General features: G+C 33.9%; 1 protein-coding gene across 1 annotated transcript in view; it reads left to right on the forward strand.

The window, feature by feature from the left end:
• Positions 1-15,294, forward strand: part of RASA1 (RAS p21 protein activator 1) — a 120,932-nt gene that overhangs the window by 91,157 nt on the left and 14,481 nt on the right. Inside the window, exons 12-18 of the mRNA XM_037150115.2 lie at positions 5,767-5,854; positions 8,191-8,268; positions 10,069-10,226; positions 10,724-10,800; positions 12,146-12,318; positions 12,866-13,025; positions 14,128-14,270. Coding sequence (XP_037006010.1) covers positions 5,767-5,854; positions 8,191-8,268; positions 10,069-10,226; positions 10,724-10,800; positions 12,146-12,318; positions 12,866-13,025; positions 14,128-14,270 — 877 coding nt within the window. The remainder of the gene's footprint in view (positions 1-5,766; positions 5,855-8,190; positions 8,269-10,068; positions 10,227-10,723; positions 10,801-12,145; positions 12,319-12,865; positions 13,026-14,127; positions 14,271-15,294) is intronic.

Here is a 15,294-nt window from a genome sequence, read left to right on the forward strand (position 1 = left end):
TAGGGAAGAGATTTTCAGGACTAGCTTATTGAGATGAGTAATATGGTGGTGGTTAAAGCAGAGTCTTGGAAGATGAGTATGAAATCATTTACATAAGGCAGAGCTTCCCAACCAGTATGCCATGAGTAAGTTTTAGGTGTTTTTAAAATATTGGTGGTTGTGAAAGTTATTGTGATACAAATATTAAAATATTACTACACTTGCTACTACATGACTTCCTCTATAAACTGTTCTAATTCATTGTTTTATTGTGGCAAAGGAATTGGTACATAACACTTGTAGACAGAAAGTTCTCTGTAGTGGCCATACTTCAGTACTTCCCTTTGATTTGTTATGTCACATAGATAATCTGAATATTACTTTATTCACGGTTTTTAGTTGGTCATCAATGAAGTTAACTTTTTGTGTTCATGTGTAAAATTTAGTTTTGTTTTTTACATTTTTTCTATTAACACAGAACTTAAAATTGTTTTTAATTACCGTAAAATATTTAATGGATTTCTTGGGGGGGAAGTACCTAATTTATAAATTTTCTTATTTTTACATTATGGTCAGCTTTCATGTACAGATAATAGTTTCCCTCCATAAAGGCAATTTGGTGATTAAAACTAGCAAGTCATTAAATTAAAAACAGAAACAGCTTTAATTTAAAAAATTCAACCCATTAATCAGGCTATTTAGTAAGAAATGTATTGAATTTAGATAACTAAATCCAGTAAATCTTCTCTTCTTCAGAGTAAATATTGCATAAAAGTTACTGGATACATTTGTGGTGCTGGCACCTCTTTTCGCCTCCTCCTCCCCAACCCCCTCCTCATAGATCTCTTCCTGCAGTATCAGGTTATATTTGGGAAACTCATTAGGAGATCATGCAATTGAAGCTAAAGCCCAAAACGCTTCTAGCATTGGAGAGTTCCTCATTTTATCAGTCTGCATGGGAATCTGCCATCTCTATGTTTGAGGCCAAAAAGCAAAAGAAATAGAAGATACAGCACTTTGAAACAGTACAGACAAATCTCCAAATCTTGAACAGTGTGATGCTCAACCAAGTTATTTATGGAAAATATGTCTTGGTTGTCTAACAAAACTTTAGGTCTTGATTCTCTGTCCAACAGCCCTTTCATGCTGATACCTGTAGGATCAGTCATGAGTCTCTTAGGTGACAAAGGAAATTCAGTTTTCAAACAAACCATTTCTTGAACACTTTTCCAGAACGAATTCACTTTGAGAACTGAGTTTCCACTGTATTAAATTGTGTTCAGATAGGATTATCAGTAAGTGACTTGGTGAATCAAAAGGTACAGAGATTACATTTTTAGTGCAGACTATAATGAAGCTACAGACGATAGGTAAATACTTGGCAGTAAATTATCGGTCATTCAGAGAAACCAGAAAGATTATGGAAATAGCATTTAAGTTTATAATTGATGATGAGACTTCACTATAAGAACATTTAAAGGTTTTGCATGAAAACTTAATTCTAGAAAACAAGCAATACAGACATGTTCTTATGTGCAGTAGTTCCACATGAAATATAAAGTTTTTACATGGAGACTAACAAAATCCGAGCTGCTTTAGTTGCATGTTTTCAGTTTTATAGGAGGAAGTAGGATCAGAATAATGCCATCCTATTTGATATGTAGGCACTTCATCCCATTCTTCAAAATATGTAAGCTGTCCAAAGTGTGTGATCTAGAAGAAAAAGTGTTTTTGATGAATGATTCTCACTTTGCAAATTTATTGAAGAATGGGTAAACTTCCTCAAAGTTATAATTATAGCACCAAAAATACTAATGTGTTCTGACAATTTTGGGATTCAAAGCAGAAATTCAACTTTGAAAAAGTGAGGTTGAACATGATTAACTGGTAATACTTATAATTTGAATAATATGAATCTTAATTATTAAGACCAATAAAGCAGTAACTGTATAAGTTTGATGAAAAGGTTGACAATGATTTTGACATACTTTATATGAATAGTGCACTTGAATTGAAAACCCGTTTTTACTATTAAAAGAAAGGTATACTAGCCAATTTAAAAAAAGAACACCTAGAGTTGTTAAAGGAAGACCAGATCTTTTAAGTGCAATTTAAAAAGACTGAATTATTTCTGTTCTGGTTAATACTATCAAGAAAGGAGTTTCTGTTAGATAGTGAAAAAGCAGTAAATACACATTTACCATTTGCTGTCAGGTCATCACTTGCTTTTGTTGTGCAGTTTCTTGTTGAAGGTGACCCAAGAATTTGAAGACATTTGAAAAAGTCTAGTTTGTGAATTGTATTTAATAATACCAAGTCTAAAACTTAAGATGAAAAATTTATGTACATGGAAAGTAACACACATCTCTTTATTTTTAAAAAATGACTCCCCCCAGAATATGCCAGTTTACCATCAACTGTATTTTTGTGTGCCTGACTGTAAAATTGTTGGGAAATGCCAAGAAAGACTGAATGCCAAGGAAAACAGCACCCATAACATATTTCAGGAAAGGGAAAAGACACCTCTACCAGATAGTAGGAGTAGTGAAAAATAGGTTAATACCAAATTATGTATCATAAGATGAAAATACCATAGCACAAAAGGGGAAATTGTGGATAAATGCTGTTATCTTTTTCTTTATTGTGTTATCAGATATATGGCACTGAGCATTTCTTGCTTTGTGTAAGCATAGAATCCGGTATTGACTTACCTTCATCATTTAAGTGATGTCTGATGTGAGGTTAAAGGCAGCTCTCTGCTGTAGATGTGCATGGTAAGCATGCTCAGTCTGTTGTGGAGAAACGCTGGACAGCACTGCTCGTTTGGCTGTTTTCCTGTGCACTTTAGTTCCACAGCCGTACAGATGTTTCAGATTATTTTCAATTTTAAGACATCTCTTAGCACTCTTCTTTATAAAAGATTTTATTTATTTTTAGAGGGGAAGGGTGGGAGAAATGAAGGTGAAAAGCTTTGATGTGAGAGAAATATCATTTGGTTGCCTTTCATACGCACCCTGGCCAGGGAGCGCACCCACAACACAGGCATGTGCCCTGAATGAGAATGGAACCAGAGGCCTTGTGCTTTGTACAGTGACACCCAACCCACTGAGCCACGTCAGGGTGCCCTTTACATGAAACTTCTGATTCTTGATGCTGTTTTACTTTATTTTTCAATCTAATTTTCATTAGTTAACAAAATTACGTAGGCTTTGCCCTGGCTGGTGTAGCTCAGTGGATTGAGCGCGGGCCTGGGAACCAAGCAACCACGGTTCGATTCCCAGTCAGGGCACATGCCTGGGTTGCAGGCCAGTTCTCTCCCTCTCTCCTTTCTTTCCCCTCTAGAGATAAATAAATAAAATCTTTAAAAAAAAAATTACGTAGGTTTTAAGTATACAGTTCTAAAATGCATCATTTGTATATTGTGTGTTCACCAACCAAAGTCAAGTCTCCTTTTGTCACCATTTATCCCCTTTACCCACTTTTACTCAATAACCATTTCCGAGGCACAAGTTAAGGACACTTCAGACAGAGTTATTGTATGTAATGAAATTTATATAGGAATTTTTATACCTTTATCATTTCACTGTTGCAGTATTTACTCTTTAATCTTCATCAGGTAAGGATTTTTTTATGGGTATTAAAATTTTAGATTAGCAGTTCTTTCAGCATTTTAAAGATTGTTTTCTGCCTTACAACATTTTCTCTGTCACTCCAATTGTTTCCCTTCAGACATAATGTTTCTCTTCTATTTTTCTGTGTTCAAGGGACTTTTATCTTTCTTTGTATGCTCTGAGATTTTTTTTTCTTATCTTAGAGTTTTAGCAGTTAAACCAAAATGTACCTAATGGTAGTTTTCTTTTAAAATTTATCCTAATCTTTGTAGAGCTTCTTTAACCTCAGACCTGATGGTTTTTTTTGTCAGTTTTGGAGAATTCTCAGTCAGTAGCTCTTTAAACAGTTCTTCCACATTCTCTGTTATGTTTTGGGATTTGCATTAACACTTTATACCTTTTTACTATGTCCATATGTCTATTATGTAGTTTTCTACATTTCTTATCATTTCTATACCTTGGGCTGGGTTTTCTTCTGATTTGTCTTTTAGTTCATTAGTCTGTTCTCTTGAAGTTTAATGCATTTATTGAAATCTTTTATTTCATTTAATTCTTCTGTAGATCCAGTTATCTGGGAATATTTTTTATTTTGTTATCTACTTTTCTAAACATTTTAATTGTAGTATTTGAAAGTCATATTTAACCTTGATATCAGATTGTATGTCTCCTTTGTCCATTTTTTCTTTTGACTTTTAGTCATTTGATCCTGATTCCTGTAATGTCTACTTATGTTTGACCACAGTGTACAGAAATGGTGGACATTATGTATGCAATACTATAGAAGCTGTGGATAATGTTATTGCTTCCAGAAAGGACTGTTGTTCTGCTAGAAATTTAGAGTCGGGGTAGTTCATCTTGATTCCCTCAGAATCAAACAGATATTGGTGAAGGCTCTTTCTGGTTTGCCATTATTCTGAAGGCATAGCTCTGCAAGGGATTCAACTGAAAGAAAGCCTTCTCTTCTAACGCTGAATGTGCGGGTTAGCTTTTTAGCATCTTACCTGCTGCTTTCTGCTTGGCTTCTCAGCTTCTTGCCCCACACAGTATAGGCATGGGCACACACCTTGAAAGGAAAAACTGGAGAATGTTAGGCTCTCCTTACATGATCTTGGCCTCTCAAGTCTTAGCTGCTTAGATTGTTCTCCAGTGTTTTCAAACAGTTGCTTTTTCTTTTGTTTACTTTTATCCAGCTAGGAGTTTGGCAAGATACAATCTACTTTCAGAAGAATGTTTTAGTTTACGTTTTTCATTATTTCATGGCATTCTCAAAGCATCAAAAAATGGTTCTTTTATCTTTAATAAATATTAAGTTTGTGTGTGTTCTGGGTATTTTGCTATAGCCCTGTAGCCTCCTAACATTAAAGTGTAAGATACAATCTTTGGTTAAAGCAAGAAATAGAAGTAATATTTATTGACTTTCAAAAACATGAAGGCCCTTCCTAAACATTTTCAAGTCTAGTTAGAAAGAGCACATCTCTAAAAAACAAACAAACAATTTGGTATTGTACTTACATGTTAAATGAAATTGCAGCACAGTACATGCTGTGGAAGAACAAGAACCAATATTTACTGTACATCAGTGAAGTCATTTAGTCCCCTGAACAAGTTATGCATGAGTAGCTGATGTTCCCACTTTAACAGATGAGGAAAACTCACTTGTAAAAAATTTGGAAATACATAAAATTATAATGAAGAAAATTGCAGTCAGCCACTATCTATTGAGAGACAACCACTAAGAACATTTTTGGGTCTAAGAACATGTCTGTAGTTTTTTTCAAGTGTACATATATGTATATTTTGTATCATTCTGAAGTAATGAGTTGAAGCAACATTCTGTGTGCTCTAAAAAGTGTTTGGATTAGCTATGTGAAATTCTGCTTCAATTTTTTATAACTTTTATTTATAATGTCTTCAAATTAATTTACACAGTAGTGTGAAGTTCTTAAATTTTGAAAGATTAATAAAATTTTAATAGTGTACACCAAAAGGTTTTCTAAAATATATGGAGCTGACATTTTTTTAGTGGTGATCTGGTACAATGAAATATTTCTTTAAATTAAGAATTATGTTAATTTTATATAACCTATATAATAATATATTATGATTTTTTAAAGTGGCTTAAGTGTTAAATAGTGTTTGTTGAGCTTCCTAATAACTTTTTTATTTGTATTTAAAGGCCAAACTGTTTTCAGATAGTAGTCCAGCACTTTAGTGAAGAACATTACATTTTTTACTTTGCAGGAGAAACTCCAGAACAAGCAGAGGTAAGTTAATTATTTCTTCAGTATAAACATTTAGGCCTTGTTTAATTTTTTAAATTTATTTTTTCAATTATAGTTGACATACAATATTAAATGAGTTCAGGCGTACAACATAGTAATTAGATATTTATATACCTATGCCTGTGTTTTCTTTAACGAGACTAGTATACTATTGTGTTTGTTGAGATAAAGTGATAACAAGAATGTGTGAAACGAATCATCTTTTTTAAGGAATGAGAAATTTCATGTGTAAAACTTTCTTTTTAAAGAAATACAGAAAAACACAGTGAAGGGTTATTAGGAATGAAAACTTCATTTTAAATTGACCTTTAATACTCTGTGATGTTGAGTTCAACTGAGAGTACTCATTTAAAATCCTCTTTGCAGAAAGGTTATAGATGTTCTCAGTACAATCAAAAGCTAAGCCAGTTAGTTGTGCTAACAAGCGTTGTTACTCTTCACTGGTTAAACTCCGTATCTAAAAATAGAACTTCAAGCATCAGAAAGAAAACTACTTTAGGAATTTTCCATTTTTCTCTAAGTTGAAATAATACCTACTTTGGGCACTAGCCATTGGTCTGTATGCAGGGCCCTTCTAGAAACCTTCATTAAATTTCAGGGAATGCTGCGAAGAAGCAATGTTTTGAAAAGATCTTCTTTAAAAATATTTTGATTTCTTTGAGCTATAATATTTCTTGGTGTTTGGTGGTATTTTTTAGGAATATAGTTATATTTCTGCATGTTCTCTATGGAAGGAAATTGAAGGTGGTAAAAAGCTCAAAGACAGTGACTTTGTTTGGAAAGAGAAGATAATTTGCCAACCCTAAATATGAAGCAGATGCTCTTAAAACTATGGATCATGTCATAATTTATAAAACTATCTGACTAAATATTATAAAAATATCTTGGGCAATACACAGTGATTTGTTATGGGTCATAATTGTCATATTTCAAATCTTTGCAAAATATCTCAATTAAATACTCATTAGTCCACAACACATATAAAATTATATTTTATATACATATGTATACCTGATTTTTAGATTAAAAAGTAGGGCAAAATATTTGCTTAGACATTTTTTTTTAAGATTTTATTTATTTATCTTTAGAGGGTAAGGGAAGGAGAGAGGGAGAGAAACATCAATGTATGGTTGCCTCTCGTGCATCTCCTGCTGGGAACTGGCCTGCAGGGAACCGGCCTGCAACCCAGGCATGTGCCCTGACTGGGAATCGAACTGTGATTGTCTGGTTCGCAGGCCCGCGCTCAATCCACTGAGCTACACCAGCCAGGGCTAACTTAGACATTTTTTAAATGTTAGAGAAATTGAGTTAGGAAGGAAATTTAAACTTCAATGTCCTGCCTTCTAGTTATTTTACCATTGTCCCTTCTTATAAATAAAGATGTGTTACATACCTTAATGATATTTTAGTATGTTTATGCAGCCTCGCTTAGTTGTGTAAATAGAACATTTTTATTGTATTTATGTATACTTTCTCTATTCTGTATTTCCAAATACTGCATAAAGTCCAAAAAACCACTGGTATTTCCAATTTTTGTTACTTTGGTGACTTAAGAGATCTCTTCTATTTCTAATTGATTTGGTTGTAAATTGCTCTACTATACACTGATGCAGTTCAGATTCATTGAAATAGCCCACAAATTAAAGACATAATTTGAATAAACAATGGTATAGAGCTTTCTAGAAAATGTAATGCCTATGTGAAATATTTAGATTAATCTTTGATAATTTTAAAGTTTTCTTCTGTTTTCTGTAGAGCACTACATGGTCAAACATTTTAAAATATAGCTACAATTTATTTTGAATATTAGGCTGAAAAATGTTTAAGTCTAATACTATGTTATAAATAACCCAGATCCCTGTACATATTTCTACTAATATCATGGTCTAAAGTAAAGATTAGAATGCTTGTCATCAAATTAGTCATTACATTACCCATTGGTTTTTCAGTAGGCCTCTTTCCATATTTTATATACATTATTGGAATTAATAATTGGAATTAATACCTTAGGGTATATCAAATATACCAGCTTACCTATACATAAATTTTATTTTTTTCTCTAATTAATGGCCACTCATATGATATACTTAACATTAATTTAGAGATTCTACAGAAACCAGTTCTTACAGAATTATAATTTTGGGGGTCACTGTTTTACTTTTTTGGAGTACAAATATATAAAAGTACAGTATACTGTACTTTTATAGTTTAGAAGTGGCAGTCTCAAGATGGAAAGAACTTTGATGATTGAAACTAAATAAACTATACTATGGTAATTTCATGACTGATGTTATTTTATTTTATTTATTCTTTTGCAGGATTGGATGAAAGGTCTTCAGGCATTTTGCAGTTTACGGAAAAGTAGCCCAGGGACATCTAATAAACGCTTGCGTCAGGTAAAACTTTTCTTTGATTTATGACTGTCACATTTTGTTTTATCACTTTGCTCTTTATTTTTATTTCTATATGAACTGTTTTGGGCAACATTTCAAACACTTTAAAGGTCTTAAAAGAAATTAATCTCATCAGGCATTTTAAAGCTTCTATTTGCTTCAGGAGCCAGATAAACTTATTTCTTAATGAAAGAGAATGTTCTTTATATATCTGCTGGATAGTTATGAATAATGTCATCTTTTTGCCCTGGCTGGTGTAGCTCAGTGGATTGAGCATGGATGGGCCTGTGAAGCAAAGGGTTGCTGGTTCAATTCCCAGTCAGCGCACATGCCTGGGTTGTGGGCCAGGTCCCAGTGGGGGACACATGAGAGGCAACCACACACTGATGTTTCTCTCCTACTCTTTCTCCTTCCCTCCCCCCTCTCTAAAAATAAATAAGTAAAATATTTTTAAAAATAATGTCATCTTTTGAGACCTATCAAGGGTCTTTCTTTTCTCCCACTCAAAGTAAGAATACCAAGCCAACAAAAACAGAAAATTTTCTCTTTGGCACTTTTTCTTCCTTAAAAACATTATTTTGGCCCATTTCAAAAAAGTGGAACTAAAGGTACTTATAGAAAAGAGCATCTTCCGTGAGCTACTCTGGGTTTTTCATTTGACAGAAATTGTTTTTGAAATATTACATAATCCTTAACTAGTATCTTGTTTGAAACCTTAACATGTCCTATATGTTCATTATGGAGAGTAAGCTAGGCTCTTCCTTTCAAGGTATTAAAGTCATCTTCATATTCTGCTTTTTCTTGCTTTTTTTCTTTATAGTTACCCATAGATTACTGGTTAAAAATTAAGTAATTTTAACATTATTGTAGTTTTGAGGGAAGTTTAGTATAGTGTTTACTGGTGAAAGTGACTTGTTTTATTTATGGGGATTTCCAGTAAGCTTGGTGATTTTAACATAATGTTCTGTTGGAAATGGGTACATGTTAATATTTGGGTCACTACAATTTATATTCCCAGTAGCCAAAAGACTGACTCCCCAATGAAACTGAATTATACGCATAGTTGCTGTGTGTTTTCAAAACATATTTTAACATTGTGTAAGCTATGGAAAAGCATGTTGAATTTTTACAGATTGTGTCCTGTGTGAAACTTAGCCTTAACATTATTATTTATAGCTGTAATATCATACAGCTAATATCTTTTGAACCCTCCTTATGTGTCAGGTACTCTACTATGTGCTTTACACATATTATTTTGAATCTCTACAAATATTTGTAGTATAAACTTTATCCTAATTTTATGTCTGAGGAAGGTAGTTTAGAGAAGCTGACTCATCCAAGGCAAGTGGTAGATGGCAGGAGGGAAAAGAAGACCTGATACTAGAAGGTAGCTGATCTGAGTTTTGGCATCAAACTAACAGATGACGGGTTTTTTTGTGTTGTGTGTGTTGTATCCTTTTCTGTAGAATGGAATGGTAGACTCTGTGGAACTATATTTTATATTTCTCAGCTATATTGTATAGCTGTGGAACTCTTTCTAGAAATTTCATCATCCAAATGAGCATTAAATAACATACAGGATGTTGATTTCACTTGTGACAGTTGTTTGCTTATATTAATAAAGTATCCTCTTCATTTTCTCTGAACCATTGTTTTATAGTGAAAAAGATATATTTCATTATTTCTGCAAGAATATAATTAGAGGAATAACTTGCAAAACAAAACTATATTTATAGTAATTGCTTTTGAAACCTAATGCATAATTCTTGAAATCTGGGGTAACAATTTTTGTGGTTTCTTTAGGTCAGCAGTCTTGTTTTACATATTGAAGAAGCCCATAAACTGCCTATGAAACATTTTACTAATCCATATTGCAACATCTACCTGAACAGTGTCCAGGTAGCAAAAACTCATGCAAGGGAAGGGCAAAACCCTGTCTGGTCAGAAGAGTTTGTCTTTGAGTAAGTCTAATTTTATTATTATGTTAAATCATTTTCTTTTACTATATTGCTTTTTTGTTCCTTTGTTTGTTTGTTTCTGTATCTAAACCATCACAACAAGGTACCAAGCCCAGTGTTTTAATAGTACATACATATTTATTTGTTGTATTTGTTCGCTTTATGAATAAAAAGCTATGACCTTTGTTTTTCACCTAATTATTGATATGAACTAGCATTGCTGGCATCTCCTTAAAGCATTACTAACACACACATACAAAATATTTACAGAGGATTGTAAATATCCTTCAGGCTTTACTTGGAGAAGTTAAGGGTGGTAGGGCAAGTTTAATTTGCTTGTCTGTATTTCTGTATAACAAGCAATAAAACATGTTTTGAATCTAGTTGTAAACCTAATACATTCAAGTTGTTTAGTAGCAAAATAGGAGCTCTATTGGATACTAGAAAGATAGTTTGATACAAGGACCTTTTGTTAATTATTTTTCTCCTTGCTCCTTTAGTGATCTTCCTCCTGACATCAACAGATTTGAAATAACTCTTAGTAATAAAACAAAGAAAAGCAAAGATCCTGATATCTGTAAGTTGATAAAGAAATTTCTTTCTAGAGCAAAACAAAAATGTTTTGTGTACTTTTAAAAATTCATAATGAATGTAGGCTAAAACTGAAATTAAAAATAAAAGCACAAGTATAATTTTTGCAGTTCCTTTTTGTTTTTTTATAAAAGTATTGATATGACTAAATTGTGTGTACTGTAAATCTAATAAGCCTTTAAGATTAAATTACATATCTGTTTATGCTCCTTCTCCCTAATGAGTAGGAAGAACAAGAAAATAGTAACATAGGTCATCTTTCTGTGGCTCTTCCCCTGTACCTTCTTTCTACTTTTTAAGTTTTTCCTGCTTTCCTATACTTTTCATGTAAGTGGGGAAAAAAAAAGCATTCTATTTTTAAAAATTTCTTTAAACACAAGCACACTGTTTGTTCACTTTTAGTTGTCAACTCTTCCAGGTTTTATCTCAGCAGCACACCCTTTCCCAGCCTGTTGCTTAAACGGGTGGCAGTTGGATTTAGCAATTCACACAGGTGTGAATTAGTTTAATACCTTTCTAAAAGTCAGGCCTAGAGAAAGAAGTGTTTCATTTATTAACAGATAGGTCAAAGCCTGAATTTTTCTCTGTAAAATGTTTATTCTGTAATTTTTGTATTATTTAAGCGCTTAACATTTTTAGTGGTTTCCCATTAATTTTAAGGTAAAATCTGACCCCCAGTAATGAATGACACAGAAGAAAGATCCCTTTTTGATCCACTCCTCCCCATTTTGCTCTCACTGGGTAATCAATCTTTTGTGTTCTTCTCTTCAGCTGTACCTGTTTTCTCATAGCTTTACATTATCTATGGATTTTAAAAGCACCCACCCTACCTTCTACTGCACTCATGTCTCCCTCCCTGCTTTCTGTCTCATTTTCTCTATTTTTATACTTAGCTCTATCTCCAGATCCTGTTACAGGTCAGCCTGAGGATTACCTGTTTGAAATGGATTTTTAATGTCCATGGGCTAAATTAGATATCATTTCTGTGTACTCCACTATCATTAACTACTGTTAGAACACTTATCACACTGTACCATAATTGATTTCTTGTCCTCTTGGCTAGATTGTCACTTCCATTCAAGGCAGAAATCATGTCCTAATCATATCTGTATCCCACATCCCTTCCTATAACAGAGTCTGGCACATAGTAGACATTCAATAAGTAAATGAAGTAAACATTTAGTATTGGATTTGTGATATCACTGAAAACTTCTGTAACAAAAAGCATTTAACACTATAGAGAAGGCAAAATATCAGGATGATTTATTTGTGTGACTAACTTATAGTGTCATCTTTTTAGATAGTAATAATTTGATGTTTTTCTGTCACAGTATTTATGCGCTGTCAATTGAGCCGGTTACAGAAAGGGCACGCCACAGATGAATGGTTTTTGCTCAGCTCCCACATACCATTAAAAGGTATTGAACCAGGATCCCTGCGTGTCCGAGCACGATACTCTATGGAAAAAATCATGCCAGAAGAAGAATACAGTGAATTTAAGGAGGTATTAAATTATTTACCAATCTAATTATTATTTTTTATAATTTTATTTATTTATTTTTAGAGAGGGGAAGGGAGGGAGAAGGAGGGAGAGAAATATTGATCAGTTGCCTCTCCACACCCCAACCAGGGACTGACCTGAAACCTAGGCATGTGCTCTGACTAGGAACCCAGCTGGCAACCTTATACTTTGCAGGATGACGACCAACCAACTCAATCACACCGGCAAGGGCCCATTCTAGTTATTTTTGATGGCAATAACAGAAATATTTAACACTTAATAGAAGATCAATTAAGTTAAATGTAATTCTATAGTTTACTAGCACACTGATAGGCAGAGAGGGTTGAACAGCCTTGTTGGTAGAATGAGGTTGGTCTTGGGAGACAAAAAAATATGTAGACCACAATCTCATTCTTTTTAAAGTAGATTTGTTCAGTAGCACATATTCCTAACTATAAGAACATAAAAGGACATATTTCCTATTAATCTCTCTGAGAGTGCTTAATGAATGCTGTGTACTTTCAACAATCTTTCTTGATGTCATTTTTAGCTTATCCTGCAAAAGGAGCTTCATGTAGTCTATGCTTTATCACATGTATGTGGACAGGACCGAACACTACTGGCCAGCATCCTGCTGAGGATTTTTCTTCATGAAAAGCTTGAATCATTGTTGCTATGTACACTAAATGACAGAGAAATAAGCATGGAAGGTATAGTATGGATATGTTAGTGTGGTACTTTTAAAAATTGGGTGAACAGTTAGCTTTTACATATAAAGTGTATAGATTCTATCTTAGAATATATTAAAGAGTTATATCATCTTGCAAAATAAGTTACTCTGTTTTTCCATTATTAAAAATCAGTTGGAATGTCAGTTCTGATTTTTATGTTGGCTAATTGGGTGGTTGGTATTTCTGCAAGTTTCTACCATGGCATATTAGCATTAGAAGTCATAAGAAAGTGGCATCTATGTCCAAATCAGTGGCTCACAGTGCTTTATGAAGTATCGTTTGGTATACCTACCATGTTCAGTTGTTCATTTTTTACCCTTTTAAGTCATTGCATGAAAGCTGTGTGTCAGCTGAATTTTATTTCTAGATTCTACAGATAGGTAGTTCCCAGGCAGTATAGCCAGGCATATAGTGCTTTATCAGCTTACAGATGAGATTATGTCAGAATACCTCATTTCCAACCAGCACTTTTCTAGCCTTTTCCAAATAAACTGTAAAATCTAAAACTATTTTCTCCTAGTCATAGGAAATGTAAAAATACATAAATTTGTTAGGAAAGGTAAAGCGACGATATGTATTTTACACTGAGATTGTCTTTTCTAACAATGTTTGTGGTCTGTAGGACTTTATTAAAAGTTACTAGTGGCCATGTTTTAGGCTAATAAATTATATTGGGATTTTACATTTGTTATTTGGAAATTAGATTACTCAAAGTATGGGCTCAGTAGACAGCAGAGCTGGATTCTGGTCCTAGTTTTGTCACTAACTTGCTTATTGTTTTTAGACAAGTCACCTAACCATTCTAAGTCCTCTGTTTAAAAAATCTGTTTATGAACATGGTAGTGTTAATCCCTTCTGTTTATGATCTAACAAAGTAATAGATATAAAGCCTTTTGAAGAGTTAAGTGTATGGAAATATAGGATGTCATTATAATCAATACTTTAATGCTATATGCAAATAAACATACTTAAATGGTTATAATTGTTGAGGGAAAATGGTTGAGGAAAAAAATGAATTCATTTAATTTTTAATTGGTTCACATTAGTATAATCCAGATAATCTTTTAATATATTCATGTAGATGAAGCCACTACCTTATTTCGAGCCACAACACTTGCAAGTACCTTGATGGAGCAGTATATGAAAGCCACTGCTACACAGTTTGTTCATCATGCTTTGAAAGACTCCATTTTAAAGATAATGGAAAGCAAGCAGTCTTGTGAGGTAAGAATTTAATGTTTTAAGTATTTAAGCAAAGGGCATATTTTAATAGATTAACTGCATTTTAAGGAAAATATATTAGATTTTTTTTAAATATATATATTTTAAATATATTTTATTGATTATGCCATTACAGTTGTCCCATTTCCCCCCTTCATTCCCCTCCACCCTGCATACCCTCTCCCCCACCCCCCACATTTCTTCCTTTAGTTCAAGTCCATGTGTCACAAGTTCTTTAGCTCTACATTTCCCATACTATTCTTGCCCTCTCCCTATTTTCTACAAACCATGTTGCATGTTTCTCCCCTGTAGCTAACCCTCCATGTGATCTCCATTTCTGTGGCTCTGCTCCTGATCTAGCTGTCCTCTTAGTTTGCTTTTTTTTAGGTGTGGTTGTTAATAACTGAGTTTTCTGTCTTTTCTCTATTCATATTTTTATCTTCTTTTTCTTAGATAAGTTCCTTTAACATTTCATATAATAAGGGCTTGGTGATGATGAACTTCTTGAATTTGATCTTATCTAAGAAGCACTTTATCTGTCCTTCCATTCTAAATGAAAGCTTTGCTGGATAGATCAATCTTGGTTGTAGGTCTTGCGCCCATATGAGGGGCGAAGGCTTAGGTGTTCACCAGGGCAGGGTGACCCAGTTGCTGGGTTGTGACGCTGTATGTGGGGGCAGGGTCAGAGAGAGAGCTATGGTGTTCCCACACTCTCTTGGATTTCGGTCCCCTCTGCTGCTTCCCACAAGCAAATTGGGCCTTTCTGGTGCTGATTCCCGGGTATGTGGGCTTGTGTACATTGTAGGACCTTGTGGGTCTCTCCAATGAACTCTCCTGTGAGGCTGGGCACCTCTCCTGGCACTTCAACCCGTAAAGTTTTTCCAATTGGTGCTTTTAGGCTTTATTTCCCATTGCCGGGCCCTTGGGTTGTGCAGTCTGTCTCACTGACCATTTTTAAACCTGCCTGGTTTATCTGCACTCGAATGTGTGTCCGTGGTCAGCCAGCCGCCTTTTGCACCTCACTGGG

Source organism: Artibeus jamaicensis, unplaced genomic scaffold (genome assembly GCF_021234435.1).
Source record: "Artibeus jamaicensis isolate MK-2021 breed Jamaican fruit bat unplaced genomic scaffold, CSHL_Jam_final contig_373, whole genome shotgun sequence".
In the NCBI taxonomy this organism is placed as follows: Eukaryota; Metazoa; Chordata; class Mammalia; order Chiroptera; family Phyllostomidae; genus Artibeus; species Artibeus jamaicensis.